This window comes from Phyllostomus hastatus, unplaced genomic scaffold, assembly GCF_019186645.2.
Source record: "Phyllostomus hastatus isolate PE091 unplaced genomic scaffold, TTU_PhHast_1.1 phas_contig_150, whole genome shotgun sequence".
Lineage (NCBI taxonomy): Eukaryota > Metazoa > Chordata > Mammalia > Chiroptera > Phyllostomidae > Phyllostomus > Phyllostomus hastatus.
In genome coordinates, this window is record NW_025333611.1 from 40,599,914 (window position 1) to 40,617,553 (window position 17,640).

Sequence of the window (17,640 nt, forward strand, 5' to 3'; positions counted from 1 at the left end):
GTTAATGTCCAAAATTTATAAAGGCCTTATAAAACTCAATACCAAAATAATGCAATTAGAAATGGTCAAAGGACCTGAATAGACACTTCTCTAAAGAGTGCATACAGATGGCCAATAGACATGAAAAAATGCTCAATATCACCAATCATCAGAGAAATGCAAATTAAAACCACATACCTGTTAGAACATCTATAATCAATAAGTCAACAAACAACAAGTACTGACGACAATGTGGAGAACGGGGAACCCTAGTGCACTGTTGATGAGAATGCAGACTGGTGCAGTCACTGTGGAAAGCAGTATGGAGATACTTCAACAATTGAAAATGTTTTGACCCAGTGATTTCACTTTTGGGAATATACCTAAAGAAACCTGAAATGCTAATTGGAAAGAATTTTTGCATCTCTGTGTTCATTGCAGCAGTATTTAGAATAGCCAAGATTTGGAAGCCGCTCAAGTGTCCATCAGTAGATGAGTGGATTAAAAAAGCTGTGGCACATTTACAAAATGGAATACCACTCAGCCCTAAAAAAAAAAATAAAAATCTTACTCTTTGTGACAGCATGGATGGATCTGGAGAACACTATGCTAAGTGAAGTAAGCCAGTCAGAGAAAGAAGTGCCATATGATTTCACTCATATGTGAAATGTAATGAATAAAATAAACTGATGAACAAAGTAGAATCAGAGTCATGGACACATGGAACAGACTGACATCTGTCAGAGGGGAGGGGTGTTGGAGGAATCAGTGAAAAAGTTGAACCCCCAAATCTCATAGAAACAGTGAACAGTATGGTGACTACCAGAGGGAAAGTGGGGTTGGCGGAAGTAGGAGGGGGTAAAGGGGGGGTAAATGGTGATGGAAGGAGACTTGTCTTTGGGTGTTCAACACAATACAGTGTAGAGATGAATTGTAGAATTGTACACCTGAACCTATGTAGTTTTATTAACCAGTATTACCCCCTAGAAATTTAATAAACAAATAAAATGACGACTGTTACAGTGCTTCAAGGGGCAGGGTCATGGAGAGTGGACTTGCCCTGGAGGTCAGGGAGGGCTTCCCTGGAGGAATGAGAAGGGCCTGAAATCTCAGGCAAGGGCCAGAGTCACAACGTCAGAAGGGCCAGAGGAGCAAACTCAAGAAAAGGAGAGAGCCGACACCTCTAACGAAGTGACAGGTGGGAAGGAGGAATGCAAGGCCTGATGGGAGAATAGGCCAGAGAAGTAATGGAGGGAGAGTCTTTACCTGGCTTTGTTGACCACGTAGGAAAATTTGATCTTTACCGAAACCATTGGAGAGAACAGAAGAATTGCGGGAAAGGCACATAACGAAGTTGAGCATTCGAACTGATCTAAGTGTCTGGCTCAGGGTGCTGTGCATGCTGCTGGCGCCCCGCCCACCACAGCTCCCCCAGTGCCCACGTTCTCTGACCTGCGCGGGTTTGGCGTTAGCATCCATGGTGACCCCGTTTCTCAGGACTGACTGTGTGCCGGGCGGTTGCTGAGGGGCTGCTTGTGTTCTCTCGCTTGAACCTCACCAGCAACTCCTGCCGTAGCTGCTGTCAGGGTCGTCGTCATCACTGTTGTAACTGGGAAACAGCATTAATTACTACTAAATATTATTTCTTATTAGACATTATGTGATATTTATTACTGTAATTACATGTACAGGGTATATAATATTATGTATACTGTACTATATAATAAAATTAAACAGTATATATTACATAACACTAAATAAAATGTGTTATTAAATATTGGTAGTTACTACTATTAAATATTATCATTGAGGAATCAGTGGAGGTGGTTCCTTTCTCTTTGGCTGTTGCCATGCTGGTTTCCCTTGTGGCATAAAGCTGTCAGTGAAAAGATGCAGGCCCATAGGGTATAATTTCCCCGGCCCCATCTCTGGTCCTCAGAGTGATAGCCGAAAATGGTAATGTCTTCTCCTTCACCTTGAAAGCCCTTACCAGAATGTGACGGAGTTCGATGGGCAGGATGCATGTGGATCCAACAGCTGGACAGTCGTGGACATCGACCCGCCTGTGAGGTCCAATGACCCCAAGTCCCAGAGCCACCCCGGGTGGCTCATGCGGGGCCTCAAGCCCTGGACCCAGTATGCCATCTTCGTGAAGACCTTGGTCACCTTTTCTGATGAGCGTCGCACATATGGGGCCAAGAGCGACATCATCTATGTCCAGACGGATGCCACCAGTGAGTATGCTGTGCGGCTTGGGGGTTTGCGCAGGAACCAGATGTATTGCCTTTAACAGGCCGGTGAAGTGCTTCCGTGTGTGGCTGCGCCTTCTGGAAGAGCTAGTGCTGAGGTTTACCATTTCAGAGGACAAGGCAGTAGCAGCCAGCCAGCGGAGGGGTATAAATATATTTCTTCTTCTGTTGCAGAAAATTTTCAAATACTCACAAAAGTAGAAAGAAAAATTAACCCCATGAACCATCTCAGCTTCAACAATCATCAACCTTTCCCCATTTTTCCTTATCCCCCATCCTCATCCCATCCCTGCACCACCTTTCCCATCCCTGTTTTTTTGGGTGTTGGGTTATTACGGAATAATTCAGTTGTATCTATACTTCTCCTGTAGTGGTGGTTCTCAGTTGGGGGTGATTCTGCTCCCAGGGGACCTTTCATGAGGTCTGGGGACAGTTTTGGTTGTGACTGCATCGAGTGAGGGGAGCCTTGGGCTGCTGCTCTGCATCCATAGTGCCCAGGACAGCCGCACACCAGCAGTGCTGTGGGTGAGAAACCCTGTCCTGTATGGTAGAGCACGAACTTCATGAATCAGTCCCAGCTTTTTCAGCGAGTGCCCTCTCATCCTGTACCCTCCAACAACACCAAAGGATGTAGAATTTCTGGAAACTTCCAGCTCCCAGGTGTTTGTACACAGTGTCCTGTGTGTCGTTCCTCAGGACGCACTCAGCCACCTCCATTCTTGCAGGAAGGTTTTGTGCAGCCAGGTGAATGGCATCTAGCTGCCAAAATTTGCCCTGTGACTGGGTTCAGTTTGGGGTGTTAACCAGAAAATATGAGTTCATCTCTTCTCACATCCTTTCCCCAGCATCTTTCCAGTGCCCCAGGCAGAGAGCCTGGGCCGTGTTGGAGCTGGGTGAGTGGAGGGGCAGACGAATGCCCACATGATCCATGTGGTTTGTGGCAGGGATGGACTGTGATTCCATACCTGCTGTCCCTTCTGGGCTGGTACTCTATGTGCCTCCAGTTTTCTCGGATGCTGCACATCACTGCAGCAAACACCTTTAGGTTTCTCTGACCTGTGTATCCCCTCACACCTTCCCTATGGCTTGCTCCCTCCTCTTAGGGGACCTGTTTTCTTTTACCTCTCCAGATCCTTCCGTGCCCCTGGATCCCATCTCGGTTTCTAACTCCTCATCCCAGATCATCCTCAAGTGGAAGCCTCCCTCTGACCCCAACGGCAACATCACACACTACCTGGTTTTCTGGGAGAGGCAGGCAGAGGACAGTGAGCTGTATGAGTTGGATTACTGCCTGAAAGGTGAGTGTGGGCAAATGTTCCACCTCCAGGGAAACATCTCTCCTCTTCCGTTCCCCAGTGTGTGCTCGAGAGCAGACTTGCACACACTCTGCTCCATCTCACACGGGAACACGCATGCACGTTTCTAAACATAACAGTGTGAGAGCACACTCTGAGGTCTCGTGTGGAAACCAGGTATTTCCCATATCTTGGCATCATTTCTGTCTGGAATTTTCTTCTTCTCCCCCACTGCTCCCCCTCTTCCTCTCCCACCCTGCCTGGTGGGGATGTTGCTGTGTTCACCCACAGGAGCCTTCCTTGCTGGACTAGAAATAACCGAGTGTGCTGAGAGGTGCTTGAAAGAGTCAGGGAAGGACTTCAGCCCTCAATTTGGACCTTCAAGTTTTAAAGGAGTGATGATCTCTTTCCTCCTGTGCTTTCTGTTAGAAATTTGTACTGATGGTGATTTTCTTCAGCCTTTCATCTTATTTACTTAATGGGTTTCCTTCTTTCTACAGAAAAAAATGAAAAAAATATTTGAAGCCTCAAACTAGTTTGTATAAATTAGTTTAAGCTTATTTTTAAAATGTCCATGGCTGGTGTGGCTCAGTGGTTGAGTGCCAGCCTGCAAATCAAAGGGTCCCTGATTCAATTCCCAGTCAGGGCACATGCCTGGGTGTGGGCCAGGTCCCCAGTAGGGGTCACTCGAGAGGCAACCACACATTGATGTTTCTCTCCCTCTCATTCTCCCTCCCTTCCCCTCTCTAAAAAATAGTCTTTAAAAAATTATTTTTTAATGGATTTTAAAAGACTCCAGCAAACTGGAGAAACAGGTCATTTTTTTAGTTGTTTTTTGATTGTATTCATTTTTCTATAGGGTTTTGTTTTTTTTTTTGAGTTAGTGATCTTTAGCCTTTGACCTTGGGGCTGCTGGAGAGGCATGGCTGAGGCCAGGAACTCTTGGTTGTTTCTGGGCTGGACCTCCGACCTGCTGTAGGGCTCTGGGCAAGTCACTGAGCTTGTCACCAGCTACCTCCTTTTTGGGAGAAAGGGCAGAAGTCCAGGTGATCTCTGGTAGCTGTCCCAGCTGCAGGATAATGGGCTATGTTTATTGTATGCCTGAGACCTCATTCCCTGCCTTAGCTGAGGGCCGCAGGTGTCATTTATTTCCACAGATGCTTTATATAACTTGAGAGCAAGCCCAGTTGTGGCCTAAGCTATGAACTGCTGGTCCCATATCAGAGATGGAAACTGTCAACTTTTCCTTGTTTTTTTTTTAACAGCAAAAACTTTTTAAAATTTTTTATTTATTTATTTTACTTTTTATTCTGGAATTCTAAATCTATCATTGCAATGTGACTATTTAAACATGGCTTGATTTCTGATGAACCCAAAGTTTGTGTAATTAAAAAAGAAACCTTCTGAGGCTGGATATGGTGTGACCCACAGGAGATCCCCAGAGGACTCAGATCCACAGAGACAGTGAGTAGATGGTGGGGCAGGGGCTGGGGGAGGGGAGGAGATTAGTGTGTAATGGGGACAGAGTTTTAGTTTGGGAGGGTGAGAAAGTCCTGCAGATGGAGGGTGGGGATGGCTGCACAATAATGCGAGTGGACTTAATGCCACTGGACTGTGCGCTTAAAAATGAGTAAGATGGTGAGTTTTATGTGAGGTGTATTTTACTATAATTTAAAAAACCTCAATGCACACACAACTCTATAAACCTACTAACACACTCAAAATAATTGAATATACTAATCATGACCAGTTGTGGCTTCTTATTATCCAATATTAGTTTTTTTTAGCTTTATTGAGGTTGCTTACAAATTAAAATGGTAAGATCTTTGTAAATATTTATTTAATATTTGATATTAATTATTTGACATTTAACTTTTAAATATCATACAAGTTAAAATTCTAAGATATCTAAAGCATACATTGTGATTTGACATATGTACATGTACATTGTGAAAGAACCCCTTCCATCTACCATATTTTTAGGACTATTAGATGCACCTAAGTTTTAGAGGAGGAAAATAGGAAAAAAAATTTTGAAGCAAAAACTGTGGTAAAATATTTAATAACCCGTGACCCCTTTCCACCGTTGCCGGGGAGTGCGTCTCATAGTCCGAAAAACAGGGTAGTTACTTAATATCCATCCATCACTGCACACATCCATCTTTTCTTGTTTGGTGAGAACATTTAGAATACATGCTAACTCAGCATATTTAAATTATACAGTACAGTTTTATCAACTGTATGGCTTTTTATTGTGATAAAATACATGTGACATAAAATTTATCATTTTAATCATTTTAAGTGTCAGTTCAGTGGCATTAAGGACATTTACACTGTTGTGCAGCCATCACCACCACCATCTCCAGAACCTTCTCATCCTCCCAAACTGAAACCCTGTCCCATTAAACATTAACTTCCCACCCCCCTCCCCCAGCCTGTCTCCCACCATCTACTCTTTGTCTCTATTGGAGCATCCGAGCGATGTCATTATGCTTTATAGTCACAGAATACCGTGGGACACCAAGTGTCATGAGTGGGTACCACAAAGGGTAACATGTGTCAGGAGCTATGCTTGCACCCGATCAGAAGTCCCTTCTCTCCAGAAAATTGTCAGAACATGCCCCCCTCCAAACCTCTACCCTGCCATGAAGGAAACCCAAGTTTTTTCTATCCATAATGCCGTGATTGGCCTTTTAACAGTTACCCAGCCAGGTTATTCCATGTCGACTAATAAGTGTAAGAAGTACTTTTAAGAGTCCCTTGTAGCCCTGAAAGCTGTGTAAGTACTTGGGCTTCTAAATAGATACTCACCATTCATAGAAAGATACTTAGGGCTCATTGTCTAAGGGACCCATTCAAGGGGAGAGGAAGGCTGGAAGTGCCTTTGCTCAGCAGGCACTAGTAGGCACCAGACAGCAAAGGCTGGTGGCAGGAAAGCAGACTCCGAAGGGCCGTCATGGACTTTGCCCCTAAGGAGTAGTGTGCATTCTCTGGGCTGCACCAGAAGTGTGGCTGTGCAGTTTGACCTCAAGGATCAAGACACAGCCAGCTGTGTCACTTAGCAGCTTTGTGTTTGCATGACTGCTATCTGAAGAGGTTGTTTTTGTTTTGTTAATTCCCTTTCCTAAGCTGATTCAAACAATTCCCCCCTCACCCCCCACTCTCCTCTCATGTCTTTAGTCCAGGGTTCCTCTGCTCAGCAGTGTGGGCTTTCCAGGCCCAGGACCCCTGGGGTGAGGCCATCCTGCAAAGTACAGGCCAACCAGCAGGAGCCCAGCCTCTGCCCTTTGGAGGCCAGTAGTCCCATCTCCCCCCACACATCCCAACTACTAGCACTACCTCCAGATCTTGCCCAGTGTCCAGTGGTGCAAAATCAGCCCCTGGTGAGAACCACTGCTCTGATCTGACTTAGGAATTCCTGAAGGAGCTGTAAATTGTGGTATTTGTGCTTCACAGTTTGGTGGCTCAGTGTGATCATCGGGTCTCTGAGCCAAACCTCTTAGAAGTCCTGGTAGAATTCTGCTCTGTCTTCTGGCCTCCATAGTTATGTGGTTGATTGATTGGCTTGATTCATTCATTCCACTGTGACTTGGCGCCCCTGTTCTTTTCTAACCCTTCCTCCCACTGTTCCTCCAACATCCTCTTTTTGCTACATTGGGTCCTTGGTGTCTTTCAACATGCCAGGAAGTTCCTACCTCAGGGCCTCTGCACATGCTCTGTGCTCTGTCTGAATGGCCTGATGCTGTGATGTGTGCACGGCTCCTTCCTGTACTTCATGCAGGACTGTTCAGCAGCCACTCTCTCTGAAACCTCATGTTAAAGAACACTCCCTTCCTTATCCTCTCCTTTGACCCTGCCATCGGACTCATGGAAGATTGATCTATTATTGATCTATTGATCTATTAGTTTATTGTGTGTTCCCTATTCTCAGCAGCACCTGTGCACTAGAAAGTTCCATGAGGGCAGGGGCAAGCCTGGCTGCCCAGCAAAATCTCCAGCCCTGTGGGGAGGGTGGTGTCTGGCAGTGTCTGGAACATGCCCCTTCTCAGTTGGCACTGTTTGGACTCTCCCGTGCAAGGGCTTTTCACAGTAGAACTTGAACCCAGACCCTGGCTCCAAGCTCTGTCCTGTGTGCCCAGCTGCTCTTGAGCAGGTCCCTTTTGTTCTGTATGTGTGTGTTTCCAGGAGATTTGAGTCCATCTGCTCTGTCCTTCTGCAGGGCTGAAGCTGCCCTCGCGGACCTGGTCCCCACCGTTTGAGTCAGAGGGCTCCCAGAAGCACAACCAGAGCGAGGACGAGGAGTCTGCTGGGGAGTGCTGCTCCTGCCCGAAGACCGATGCTCAGATTCTGAAGGAGCTGGAGGAGTCCTCGTTCCGGAAGACATTTGAGGATTACCTGCACAATGTGGTTTTTGTCCCCAGGTCAGGGGCTTTTGCTGATTTAGGGTTGGAGGTCGGGGGTCATGACCTAGGGAACAAGATGAAGCAGGGACCCAGAGAGTCCGTGCTGAGTCCCTTCCCTGCATGGAGGAACAGAGCCCATGATTTCAATAGGACCCTTACTGCCAAGACCAAAGAGGGGGAGAGTTTAGAAAAGTTAACTTTTCTAAAGTTAACCTTTGCTTTCCGACTCTCCAGCATGGATACCTAGCCTCCAGTATCCATCCAAGTTCTTAGACAAACTTTGTAAGGTTACTAATGTCAGTCGTGAGAAATGGCCTAGGCTTGATTTGTCACCAAGTCTCAAGCTGAGAGCATTCTCTCTTTTTAAAATCTATGTCAGCTTCTCATCCTTCTGGAACTTTCTACAGCATCTTCCGACCCAGAGACTTCTATTTAAATATGTTGCATTTCCCATTAGTTCGTGGAGGGACCTGCTAATGTACATTTGATCTACTGAGAGAGTTTGCAGTAAAAATGACTCTAGGCTTTTCAAGCATTTTTACTTGTACAAACAAGTACCCTTAGGTAAAAGGCAAGTTTTGCGGGGCGGTGGTGGGTGCAGAATCTCAGGTTTTTTCACTGGTCTCAGTGCCTGTTTACTCATCTGTAAAATGAAGGTAATAATAATCCCTATCCTTTAGGATTGTGAGATTCCATGAGTCATACCGGGAGTCCTGGCCTTGACACTATTGGTGTTTGCAGCCAGATAGCTCTTGGTGGTGGGGCTGCCCTGAGCATTGTGGGCTGTGGAGCAACATCCCTGGCCTCCCTGCCTTGAGGCCTGCAGCACCATCTGCATCACTTTGGTTTGTTTATTTTTATTGCCGCCCACTGAAGCAGGTGCCACCTCCCTCACTCACTCGGGTCAAGCCTATGTTTCTGAGTGGATGAGAACTTGCTCCCAGTTATCCCAGCAAGTGTGTGACGTGGGCTTTGAATGGCCTTCTGCCTTTTCACCCTTGACCTCTCCTCTTCACCCTTAAAGACTTTAGCAGACAGCTATCCAGAAATGTGTGGCCATTTCCAAAGCAGATCAAAACCCCAAAAGGTTTACATTGGGATAAAACAAGATTCTAAAATGTGTCTCTTCGAACCTCCACCCTCACTTGTCATCCAAGTATATTAGATGTTTCCTTGGATCCATCAACATGTACCCTTCTCCCTCCCTTCTTCCCTCCCTCCCTTCCTTTACACAGCAGGCATTGAGGCAGTTACCATTTTACTTGCTAAAAACAAAATGGTGCCGGACTTGGGGAAATGGCTGAGTTGGTTGTGATTATGGCTGAGTTTAAATGAAGTCAAGTTTGACACCCAAGGGGAACCCCAGGTGGCAGGTCCCTGAGAGTATTTTCTCTATGTTTTCTCCCTCTTGCTAAGTTCTCCACACCTGTGGGGGAAGATGTGGCTCAAGTGATGGGAAAAAGTGGTCCATGGTGAATGGCAGGGCGCCTTTACGCTGCTTGGACAGAAGGTGGCTTCCAGGGTGTTAGAAGCAAGAGGCCTGTCTGAAGTTCTGTCTGTACTCAAAGCAGTTGGTTTTGTTTTCACAGAAAATCCTCTTCAGGGTCTGATGCCGAGGACAGTAGGTATGACTCGCCTGTGGGACATGCATGTGGCCCCTGGGGGCTGCTCAGCACAGGGCTGGTGGACTAGGCAGGGCAGAAAGCATGCTGTGCCCCTTTGAGACCCAGGGGCTTCTGTGGCTTGATGCACTTGAAGGGCAGCTCTGCCAGGACTGGGTGCTTCACAAATTCACGCCTTCACTGCCTTCACTGCCTTCACCCTGAAGTGGGATTTGGGCATGAACTCGGGAGAAAGTCTGTACTAACACTTCTCCTCGATGCCACATGTTTCCTCCCTGCATTCACTCACTGACCATTGATCAGTGCCTACTGTGGGCATGGCACTCTTCCTGTGCCCAGAGTCTAAATCATGTGTAACTGGTAGTAGAGAAGACTGGCCTGGAAATAAAACATTTTTATTGGGTGACAAGTGTGGGACTCCAGGTGTGACCAGGTGTGCCATGTCGCTGAGCTCCACTGAAGACAGTGTGCCACGCCGCCCTTTGAATGAACTTCATTTGTTCGCTTCAGATGCAGTGTTGTCCGGGAGGCGAGGATGATGGGCAGGATAGAGCCGGAGGGGTGGCAAGGTGGTGGAGCAAACCGTGGGCTCTTGGGAGGAATTGGAGGCGAGGCTGGAGAGGCAGACTGGGGCCAGGAAAAGAGGATTTTCAATTTTATTTTTACTGAGGTAATATTATATTCTCAGTGTACAATGTAAAGATTCAATATTTGCACCTATTGCAAAATGATGATCACAATAAGTCTAGTGAATATCTGTCACTTCACATAGTCACACATTTCTTTAGTCACAAAAAGTTCATAGTCACAAAAGCTCTTTTGATAAGAACTTCTAAGATCTACTCTCTTAGCAACTTTCAAATATGTACTACAGCATATTAACTGTGTCCCTACTGTGCACTGACACTCCCAGGATGTACTTTATAACTGGAAGTTGTACCTTTCAATCCACCTCATCCCCTTTGTTCACCCTGGTGATTTTATCCTTTAAGCAGAGTTTGTTTGTTTATACTTAGGCTTCAGTGTGGCCCTGATCTGCCCTCCAGTAGCCACTTGTGATATCATCTTGCAGAGAAGGGGTCTAGAAATGTAAGACCTTGGCCCACACCTGAGTTTCTTGACCACAGCTCTGTTGACACTTAGGGCTAGATTGTTATCATTTATTCCTCGGTCTCCCCTCACTTGATTCCAGCAGCACAATCTCTCCTGCATGCAGTGATGACTGAAAATGTCTCCAGACAGGCCTTGTGTCCCCAGGGTCTGGGATGGGGCGCAGAGTACCCTGGTTGAGCACAGAGGTCTAGCGCACAGGTGTAGGGCAATAAAACGCTGTGTTTGTGGGGAGTGGAAGGACCAGCTGACATTTGGTCATGGGGGTCTTTTGTGACTGACTTGTGGTCTCCTTGGAGATAATCCCTGTGGCCTATACGTATTTTGCCTGTTTGATGAGATCATTTTGTGTCTCGGTTGTTGAGGTGTCAATTCCACATCGGCTCCTTGGTAATTTCATGGCCCACTGACTTATAGGGATGTTTGGATCTTGCTGTTGTGGATATGTCTTTGGTTTCCATCTGAGAGTGTCACTGGTCTTTCCATGCAAACAGACCACAGTGAGAATCTTGATGAGTAAGCCTCAGAGCAGGGGCTGTTCTCTGGCCACACACCTTCTGACTACAGGGCAATAAACACTGAAAGTTGACTTTAAATGTGTGAACAGAAAACTCTACTTCCTGGTAATTAAAAGCCAACTACTTAGATATCTTTTCAGTCAAAGCAGAAATGGAAACTTTCATTAATGTCTGAAAAATAATGGAGATGCAAGTCACATACCTTAACTTCTAGAATATCACAAAGCTGGGCTTTGAGGCAAATCAGTAGACTTACATCGTTTCTTGAGTTAAGAAAGAAATTAAAATGTAAAAATATAAATGTATCAGGGAGCAAGGGGAAAATCAATATAGCTTAACTTGTAAATAAAATCAAAGAGGAAAAAACACAAATAACTAGGATTTACAAAGGTGACAAAACTAGGGTTGAAGGAAGATTTTAACACATTGAATTCTCTTGTGCGGTGCAATTTGAATACACAGTTTCAGTGAGGTGGAAAAATTTAACTTGTCAGAGGTGATTCAAGAAGTACAAAAATTAAATATTCTTATAACCTTGAAAAAAGACTAAGAAAAGATGTTAAGTTTCTTAAAAAAAAAAAAGACCGTTGGCCTAGAGAGTGTTACTGAGAAGCTTGTTCAGACTTGCAAAAGCAGTTTTCTTCCTATAATAATGGAAACTTTTTCAGAGCATAGACTATGGAAATTTACCGAGTTTTTGCTTTCTTTTTATGAAACTAAAATAATACCTCCTAGCAGAACCTGACAAAGATGGTGCGTTGAAAGAAAACCTCAGGACCAGCACACAGGCAGCGTTAAATGCCAGTGTCACAAGGAGAACTCACACTGAGATACACGTGCTGTGTGTCCCAGAGTGGTAAGGTCCGGAGACCCGAGAACGCGGTCTGACTCATCAGGGGGGACCCCGTAAGGAAAAGCATGCAGCTCATTTGATAATGTTAAGAAATTCAAATTTAGAGAAAGGAAGGGGAAAAGGCAACAAGGTCAATATTGTCTAGATGAAGCCAACAGCTGAGCTGACCCCCGTCTTAAACCGTTCCTGTCAGAGTCAGGAAGACCCTCATGCTGCGGTTGCTGACCTGTTTCTGGGCACCCAGCTAGTGCGGTTAGACACAGAGCAGAAATTAGAATTTAAAAGAGCGGACTGTGGGAAATGAAATCATGGGTATTTGCAGATGCGCCATCACCAGGCTGCACGGACGCTGGCCACCCCTCTGCCAGCCGGCTGCCTGCTGGCCGCTCCCCTGTGTTCACAACGGAGGCTCGAGCCTCGCCCGCCAGTTCCCATTGTGTCTATGGCTGCACCGCGCTCATGCTGTGGTGGCTTGCAAACCATGGAAGGTGGAGTGGTTGTCACAAAAGCCACATGTCCCACAAAACCAAAATATTTACCCTCTAACACTTATGGTAAAAGTGTGCTGGCCTGGTTTCTTCTGGTGTATTCCTTGAAAACCCAAGGTCAACTGTGAAACTCTTAGCCTGAGAGTTCGGAAAAGTAGGGACAATATAAACAAAAGCCCATGGATATACTAGCAATAATTAGTATGTAAAACAGGGGAAAAGATTGCTTTCATAATTGCCAGAAAACCTAAGTAACCCCACGTACAATTACCTGTGAAAATTTTTATTATAAATTATATTTTATTGTTTATGCTGTTACAGTTTTCCCAAGTTTCCCCGCTTAGGCCCTCTCTAGCCAGTTTACTGAGATAGAAAATGTTACAGATAAGTGGGAAAGGCTGTTTCAGGCCATTTAAAGAAAGCTCACTGGCACACAGAACAAGGCACTCGGCATGCTCGGCATGCTTGGTGAGGGCTGTGCCTCGGGGAACAGACGGCATAGCAGCGGAAAGAGGGAAGCAGTGGGACTTCCTGGAAAGTAAGGTATATTTCTAAAGTATATATGTATTTCTAAAGTATATATGTATTTCTAAACTTTCAGGCTACTGGCATTTATTTTTCAATATAGCGTTTTAAGGGGGAGGGATGTATCAGTTGCATGGCGTTTCTTTGGAGTTACTGGGACCAGCCTCCTTGGTGAGGTTCTTTTGCTCACAACTGAGGATGAGTCACTCAAATTTGCAGGCACCTTAGCAGGTTGTAAGAATTGGAAGACATCTCCTTTTTTTTTTTCTTTTCAAATATTTTATTTATTTATTTTTTAGAGAGGGAAGGGAGGGAGATAGAGAGAGAGAGAGAGAAACATCAATGTGCGGTTGCTGGGGGTTATGGCCTGCAACCCAGGAATGTACCCTGGCTGGGAATCGAGCCTGGAGCACTTTGGTTCCCAGCCCGCGCTCAATCCACTGAGCTACGCCAGCCAGGGCTACGTTTCTCCTTTTTAAACTGATGGTCAGTAGCTCAGAGTGTTGGGCAAATGCCATTCAGCAGGCCTTCCTGAAAAGCTGGACCCTTACAGGCTTTCGGCATCTTATTTTTAACGCTGACCTTGGCTGGTCTGTTACTCTGCAAAATGAAAACCTGAATCACGCCCGCTGAAGGCAGGCTCCTTGTGTGTCAGGACGGTGGTCCTGGCATCCCCAGCCCTATCTGGGTGGGCCTCCCCATACTTCTGATGCTTCTAAGGACTTCTTGACAGCTGTTCTGAGTTGTAATTCTCGGCAATTTACATTTTAATTCACCCGCTCCCTTGCATCCCAGGCTCCACAGTCTTTGCTTTAAGTCTGGCATTCTCCAGGGGCATGTACTTACAGGTGGTGCTTGTGTGTCCTGTTGTCGTGACAGGCCATCGAGGAAACGCAGGGCCCTTGGTGATGAGGGCAATGTGACGACGGCCGTGCCCACAGCTCCCGGTTTCCCCAATACCTCCTCTACCAGTGCACCCACAAACTTGGAGGAGCACCGGCCCTTTGAGAAGGTGGTTAACAAAGAGTCACTGGTCATCTCTGGCCTGCGCCACTTCACTGGCTATCGCATCGAGCTGCAGGCTTGCAACCAAGATGCCCCCGAGGAAAGATGCAGTGTGGCAGCCTACGTCAGTGCCAGGACTATGCCCGAAGGTGGGTGGCACCTCACAAGGGCCAGGCACCCACGCCAACCAAGCAGAAGCCCCCTCCCCACCTTAACTTATTTGCTTGTTTATCACTTGTCATTTACTATTAGTTTTCCCCAGCCTCATGGAGGTACAGTTGACATGTAATGTCATGTAAGTTAACCTAACACAGTGCACAGAGTGCTGATCTGCCCCCTCGCATGTGCTCTCTGATTGCAGTGTGTGTGCTACGACACTGGCAGCAGACGCCGCCATCAGATCACATTGTTACCGGGTTTTCTTTTTGTTTTTGTTGTTTCTTTTTTCATTTTTTGCAGTGAGAACATTTAAGTTCTACACTCTCAGTACACAATATAATACTGTTAACTATAACCACCGTGCCCCACATTATTCATCTCACAACTGGGAGTTTTACGCTTGACCACCCTCTCCCCATTTTCCCACCACCCAGCCCCTCGGATCCACCAGTGTGCTTTCTGTGTTCAGCTTTTCCAGATTCTACGTGTGAGATCACACAGAGCTTGTCTCTCTGAGTGACCTATTTCACGTAGCATAATGCTCTCAAGGTCCATCTATGGTGCCTATTTTATTTTTAGTTACACTGGTCATACAGAGCTGGCATATAAACATGAAAAAATGCACACGAGCCGTAAGAAAAAATAAAAAATACGAAATACATACATGTAGTGGGTTCTCCAGAGACATAGAACCAGTGGGACATAAGATAGACAGACAGACATAGGTATGTGGACAGTCCTGTGAGGTGAGTCTCACATGTTCATTCTCCAACAAGGGAAACGGGATATAGGAGACTTATATAACCAACTCAAGCTCGACGGTTGGTATGTGGTGGAGGTGGGGTTCAATCTCAGGTCAAGTCCCTGCCTCTAACAACCACTGCACCTTATAGCCAAGGCAGATGACATTGTTGGCCCCGTGACCCATGAAATCGAGAGCAATGGCGTTCATCTGATGTGGCAGGAGCCCAAGCAGCCCAACGGTCTGATCGTGCTATATGAAGTAAGTTACAGGAGATACGGCGATGAGGTAAGACCCTTGATACCTGGACGTGAGCCCACAAGGCTGCCGTTGGTATCTCCTCCTTTTCCTTAAATTCTGGCCCAAACACTTCTCTTGTTAGATGCTTCCCTGTTAGGACTCAAAGCCTTGATACGTAACTTTCCACAGAGGTGGGGCAGAAATGCCAGTCCACAAACTCTGTTCAGTAGTTTCTCATGTTGCTTTTCAGGTCTGCCCTACAAGTTGAATGGTGGCTGCCTGCATTTGTCCTTCCTGGCATGACAGCAGACTCATCTCATTTTAGAGAGTTATATGAGTCTGTAAATACATAACTAAAAACCGTAATAAGTGACTTTTTGTTGGGTGCCTGTCTTTCCCACCAGACACTGTGCACGGTGAGGGTGAGTGCTGAGATGTACATGACAGGGGACCTAAGAACAGAAAGCAGCCAAGCCACCCTGAGGGCTCACTGTGTGCCCTGCACATGCTTAGGTCTTTACATACAGTGTCTCATTTATTGTATTTAATCACACCTGAGATGTGACTAGAGGCCATGTTATTGTTATGGACCACTAAGAAACAAAAAAAGATACTGCCACCTCTAACTGTGAGGTAGCGTTACCTCTAAGATGTGTTCCAGTTCTAGAAATGTCAAAATGTGAAGATGATATGCCCCTTGGATCTGCTAGAGTGCAGTAAATGCTCAGAATAACTCTGTGAGCTTTGTACTAAGGCTTCTAGAATTTAAGTTGTGTCCGAAGCCATAAGAATAGAGTCAGGATACAAATCCAAGTCTATCCAGGGTTTGGCAGTGGTAAAGGGCCAGCTAGTAAATATGCTGGGCTTTGTGGCCAGTCTGTGTTGCAAATACCCAACTCTGCCATCGTAATGTGAAAGCCACCATATAGATGATGTATAAATGAATGGGTGTGACATGTGCCAATAAAACTTTATTTTTTAATATATTTTATTGATTATGCTATTACAGTTGTCCCAATTTTTCTCCCCTTTATTCCCCTCTGCCCTGCACCCCTCCTCCCACCAGCATTCCCCACCCCCCTTAGTTGATGTCCATGGGTCATACATATAAGTTTTTTGGCTTCTTCATTTTCTGTACTATTCTTAACCTCCCCTGTCTATTTTGTACCTAGCATTTATGCTTCTTATTCCCTGTACCTTTTCCCCCATTCTCCTCTCCCCCTCCCCGCTGCTAACCCTCCATGTGATGTCCATTTCTGTGATTCTGTTTCTGTTCCAGTTGTTTCCTTAGTTTGTTTTTGTTTTTGTTTATGTTTTTAGGTTCAGTAGTTAATAGTTGTGAGTTTGTTATCATTTTACTGTTCATATTTTTGATCATCTTCTTTTTCTTAGATAAGTCCCTTTAACATTTCAAATGATAAGGGTGTGGTGGTGATGAACTCCTTTAACTTGATCTTATCTGGGAAACACTTGATCTGCCCTACCATTCTAAATGATAGCTTTGTTGGATAGAGTAATCCAAGGATGTAGGTCCTCCTTGCCTTTCGGTGACTTTGAATGCTTCTTTCCAGCCCCTTCTTGCCTGCAAGGTTTCTTTTGAGAAATCAGCTGATAGTCTTTCGGGAACATCTTTGTAGATAACGCTCTCCTTTTCTCTCACTGCTTTTAAGATTCTCTTCTCATCTTTAATCTTGGGTAATGCAATTATGATGTGCCTTGGTGTGTTCCTCTTTGGGTCCAACCTCTTTGGGACTCTTTGAGCTTCCTGGGCTTCCTGGAAGTCTATTTCCTTTGCCAGATTAGGGAAGTTCTCCATTATTTGTTTAGATAAATTTTCCATTTCTTGCTCTTCCTCTTCTCCTTCTGGCACCCCTGTGATTCGGATGTTGGAATGTTTCAAGTTGTCCTGGAGGTTCTTAAGCTTCTGCTCAGTTTTTTGAATCCTTGTTTCTTCATTCTGTTCTGGTTGAGTATTTATTTCTTCCTTGTGCTCCAAATCGTCTATTTTAGTCGTGGTTTTTTCCACTGTTGGTTCCTTGTATATTTTTCTTTATTTCACTTTACATAGCCTTTACTTCTTCCTGTATTTTGCAACCATATTCAGTCATTTCTGTGAGCATCCTGATTACTGATGTTTTTGACTCTGATAGGTTGGTTAGCTCTTCATCACTTAGTTCTATTTTTGGAGCTTTGATCTCTTCTTTCATTTGGGCCATTTTTTTTTTGTTTCAGTGTGCCTGTTACATTCTAAGGGGTGGAGCCTTAGGTATTCGCCAGAGCAGGGCAACCCATGTTGCTGCTTTCTGATGCTATCTGTGGAGGAGGGATCCGAGAGGGAGTAATGCCACTTGCTTGGCTCTGGGCCCAATTTCAGTCACTTTCCCCACCACCCACAAGCAAATCGGGCCCTTCTAATGCTGATTCTCAGGTATGTGGGCTTGTGTACATTAAA

General features: G+C 45.5%; 1 protein-coding gene across 3 annotated transcripts in view; it reads left to right on the forward strand.

Annotated features, from left to right (window-relative positions):
• The window catches only part of INSR (insulin receptor), a 165,655-nt gene that overhangs the window by 114,441 nt on the left and 33,574 nt on the right, over positions 1-17,640 (forward strand). For 2 of the 3 annotated variants that reach the window (XM_045827236.1, XM_045827225.1), the window contains exons 8-13: positions 1,963-2,213; positions 3,359-3,526; positions 7,743-7,944; positions 9,516-9,551; positions 13,922-14,196; positions 15,100-15,236. In XM_045827236.1, coding sequence (XP_045683192.1) covers positions 1,963-2,213; positions 3,359-3,526; positions 7,743-7,944; positions 9,516-9,551; positions 13,922-14,196; positions 15,100-15,236 — 1,069 coding nt within the window. The remainder of the gene's footprint in view (positions 1-1,962; positions 2,214-3,358; positions 3,527-7,742; positions 7,945-9,515; positions 9,552-13,921; positions 14,197-15,099; positions 15,237-17,640) is intronic. The other variant, XM_045827245.1, reaches the window with a different exon arrangement.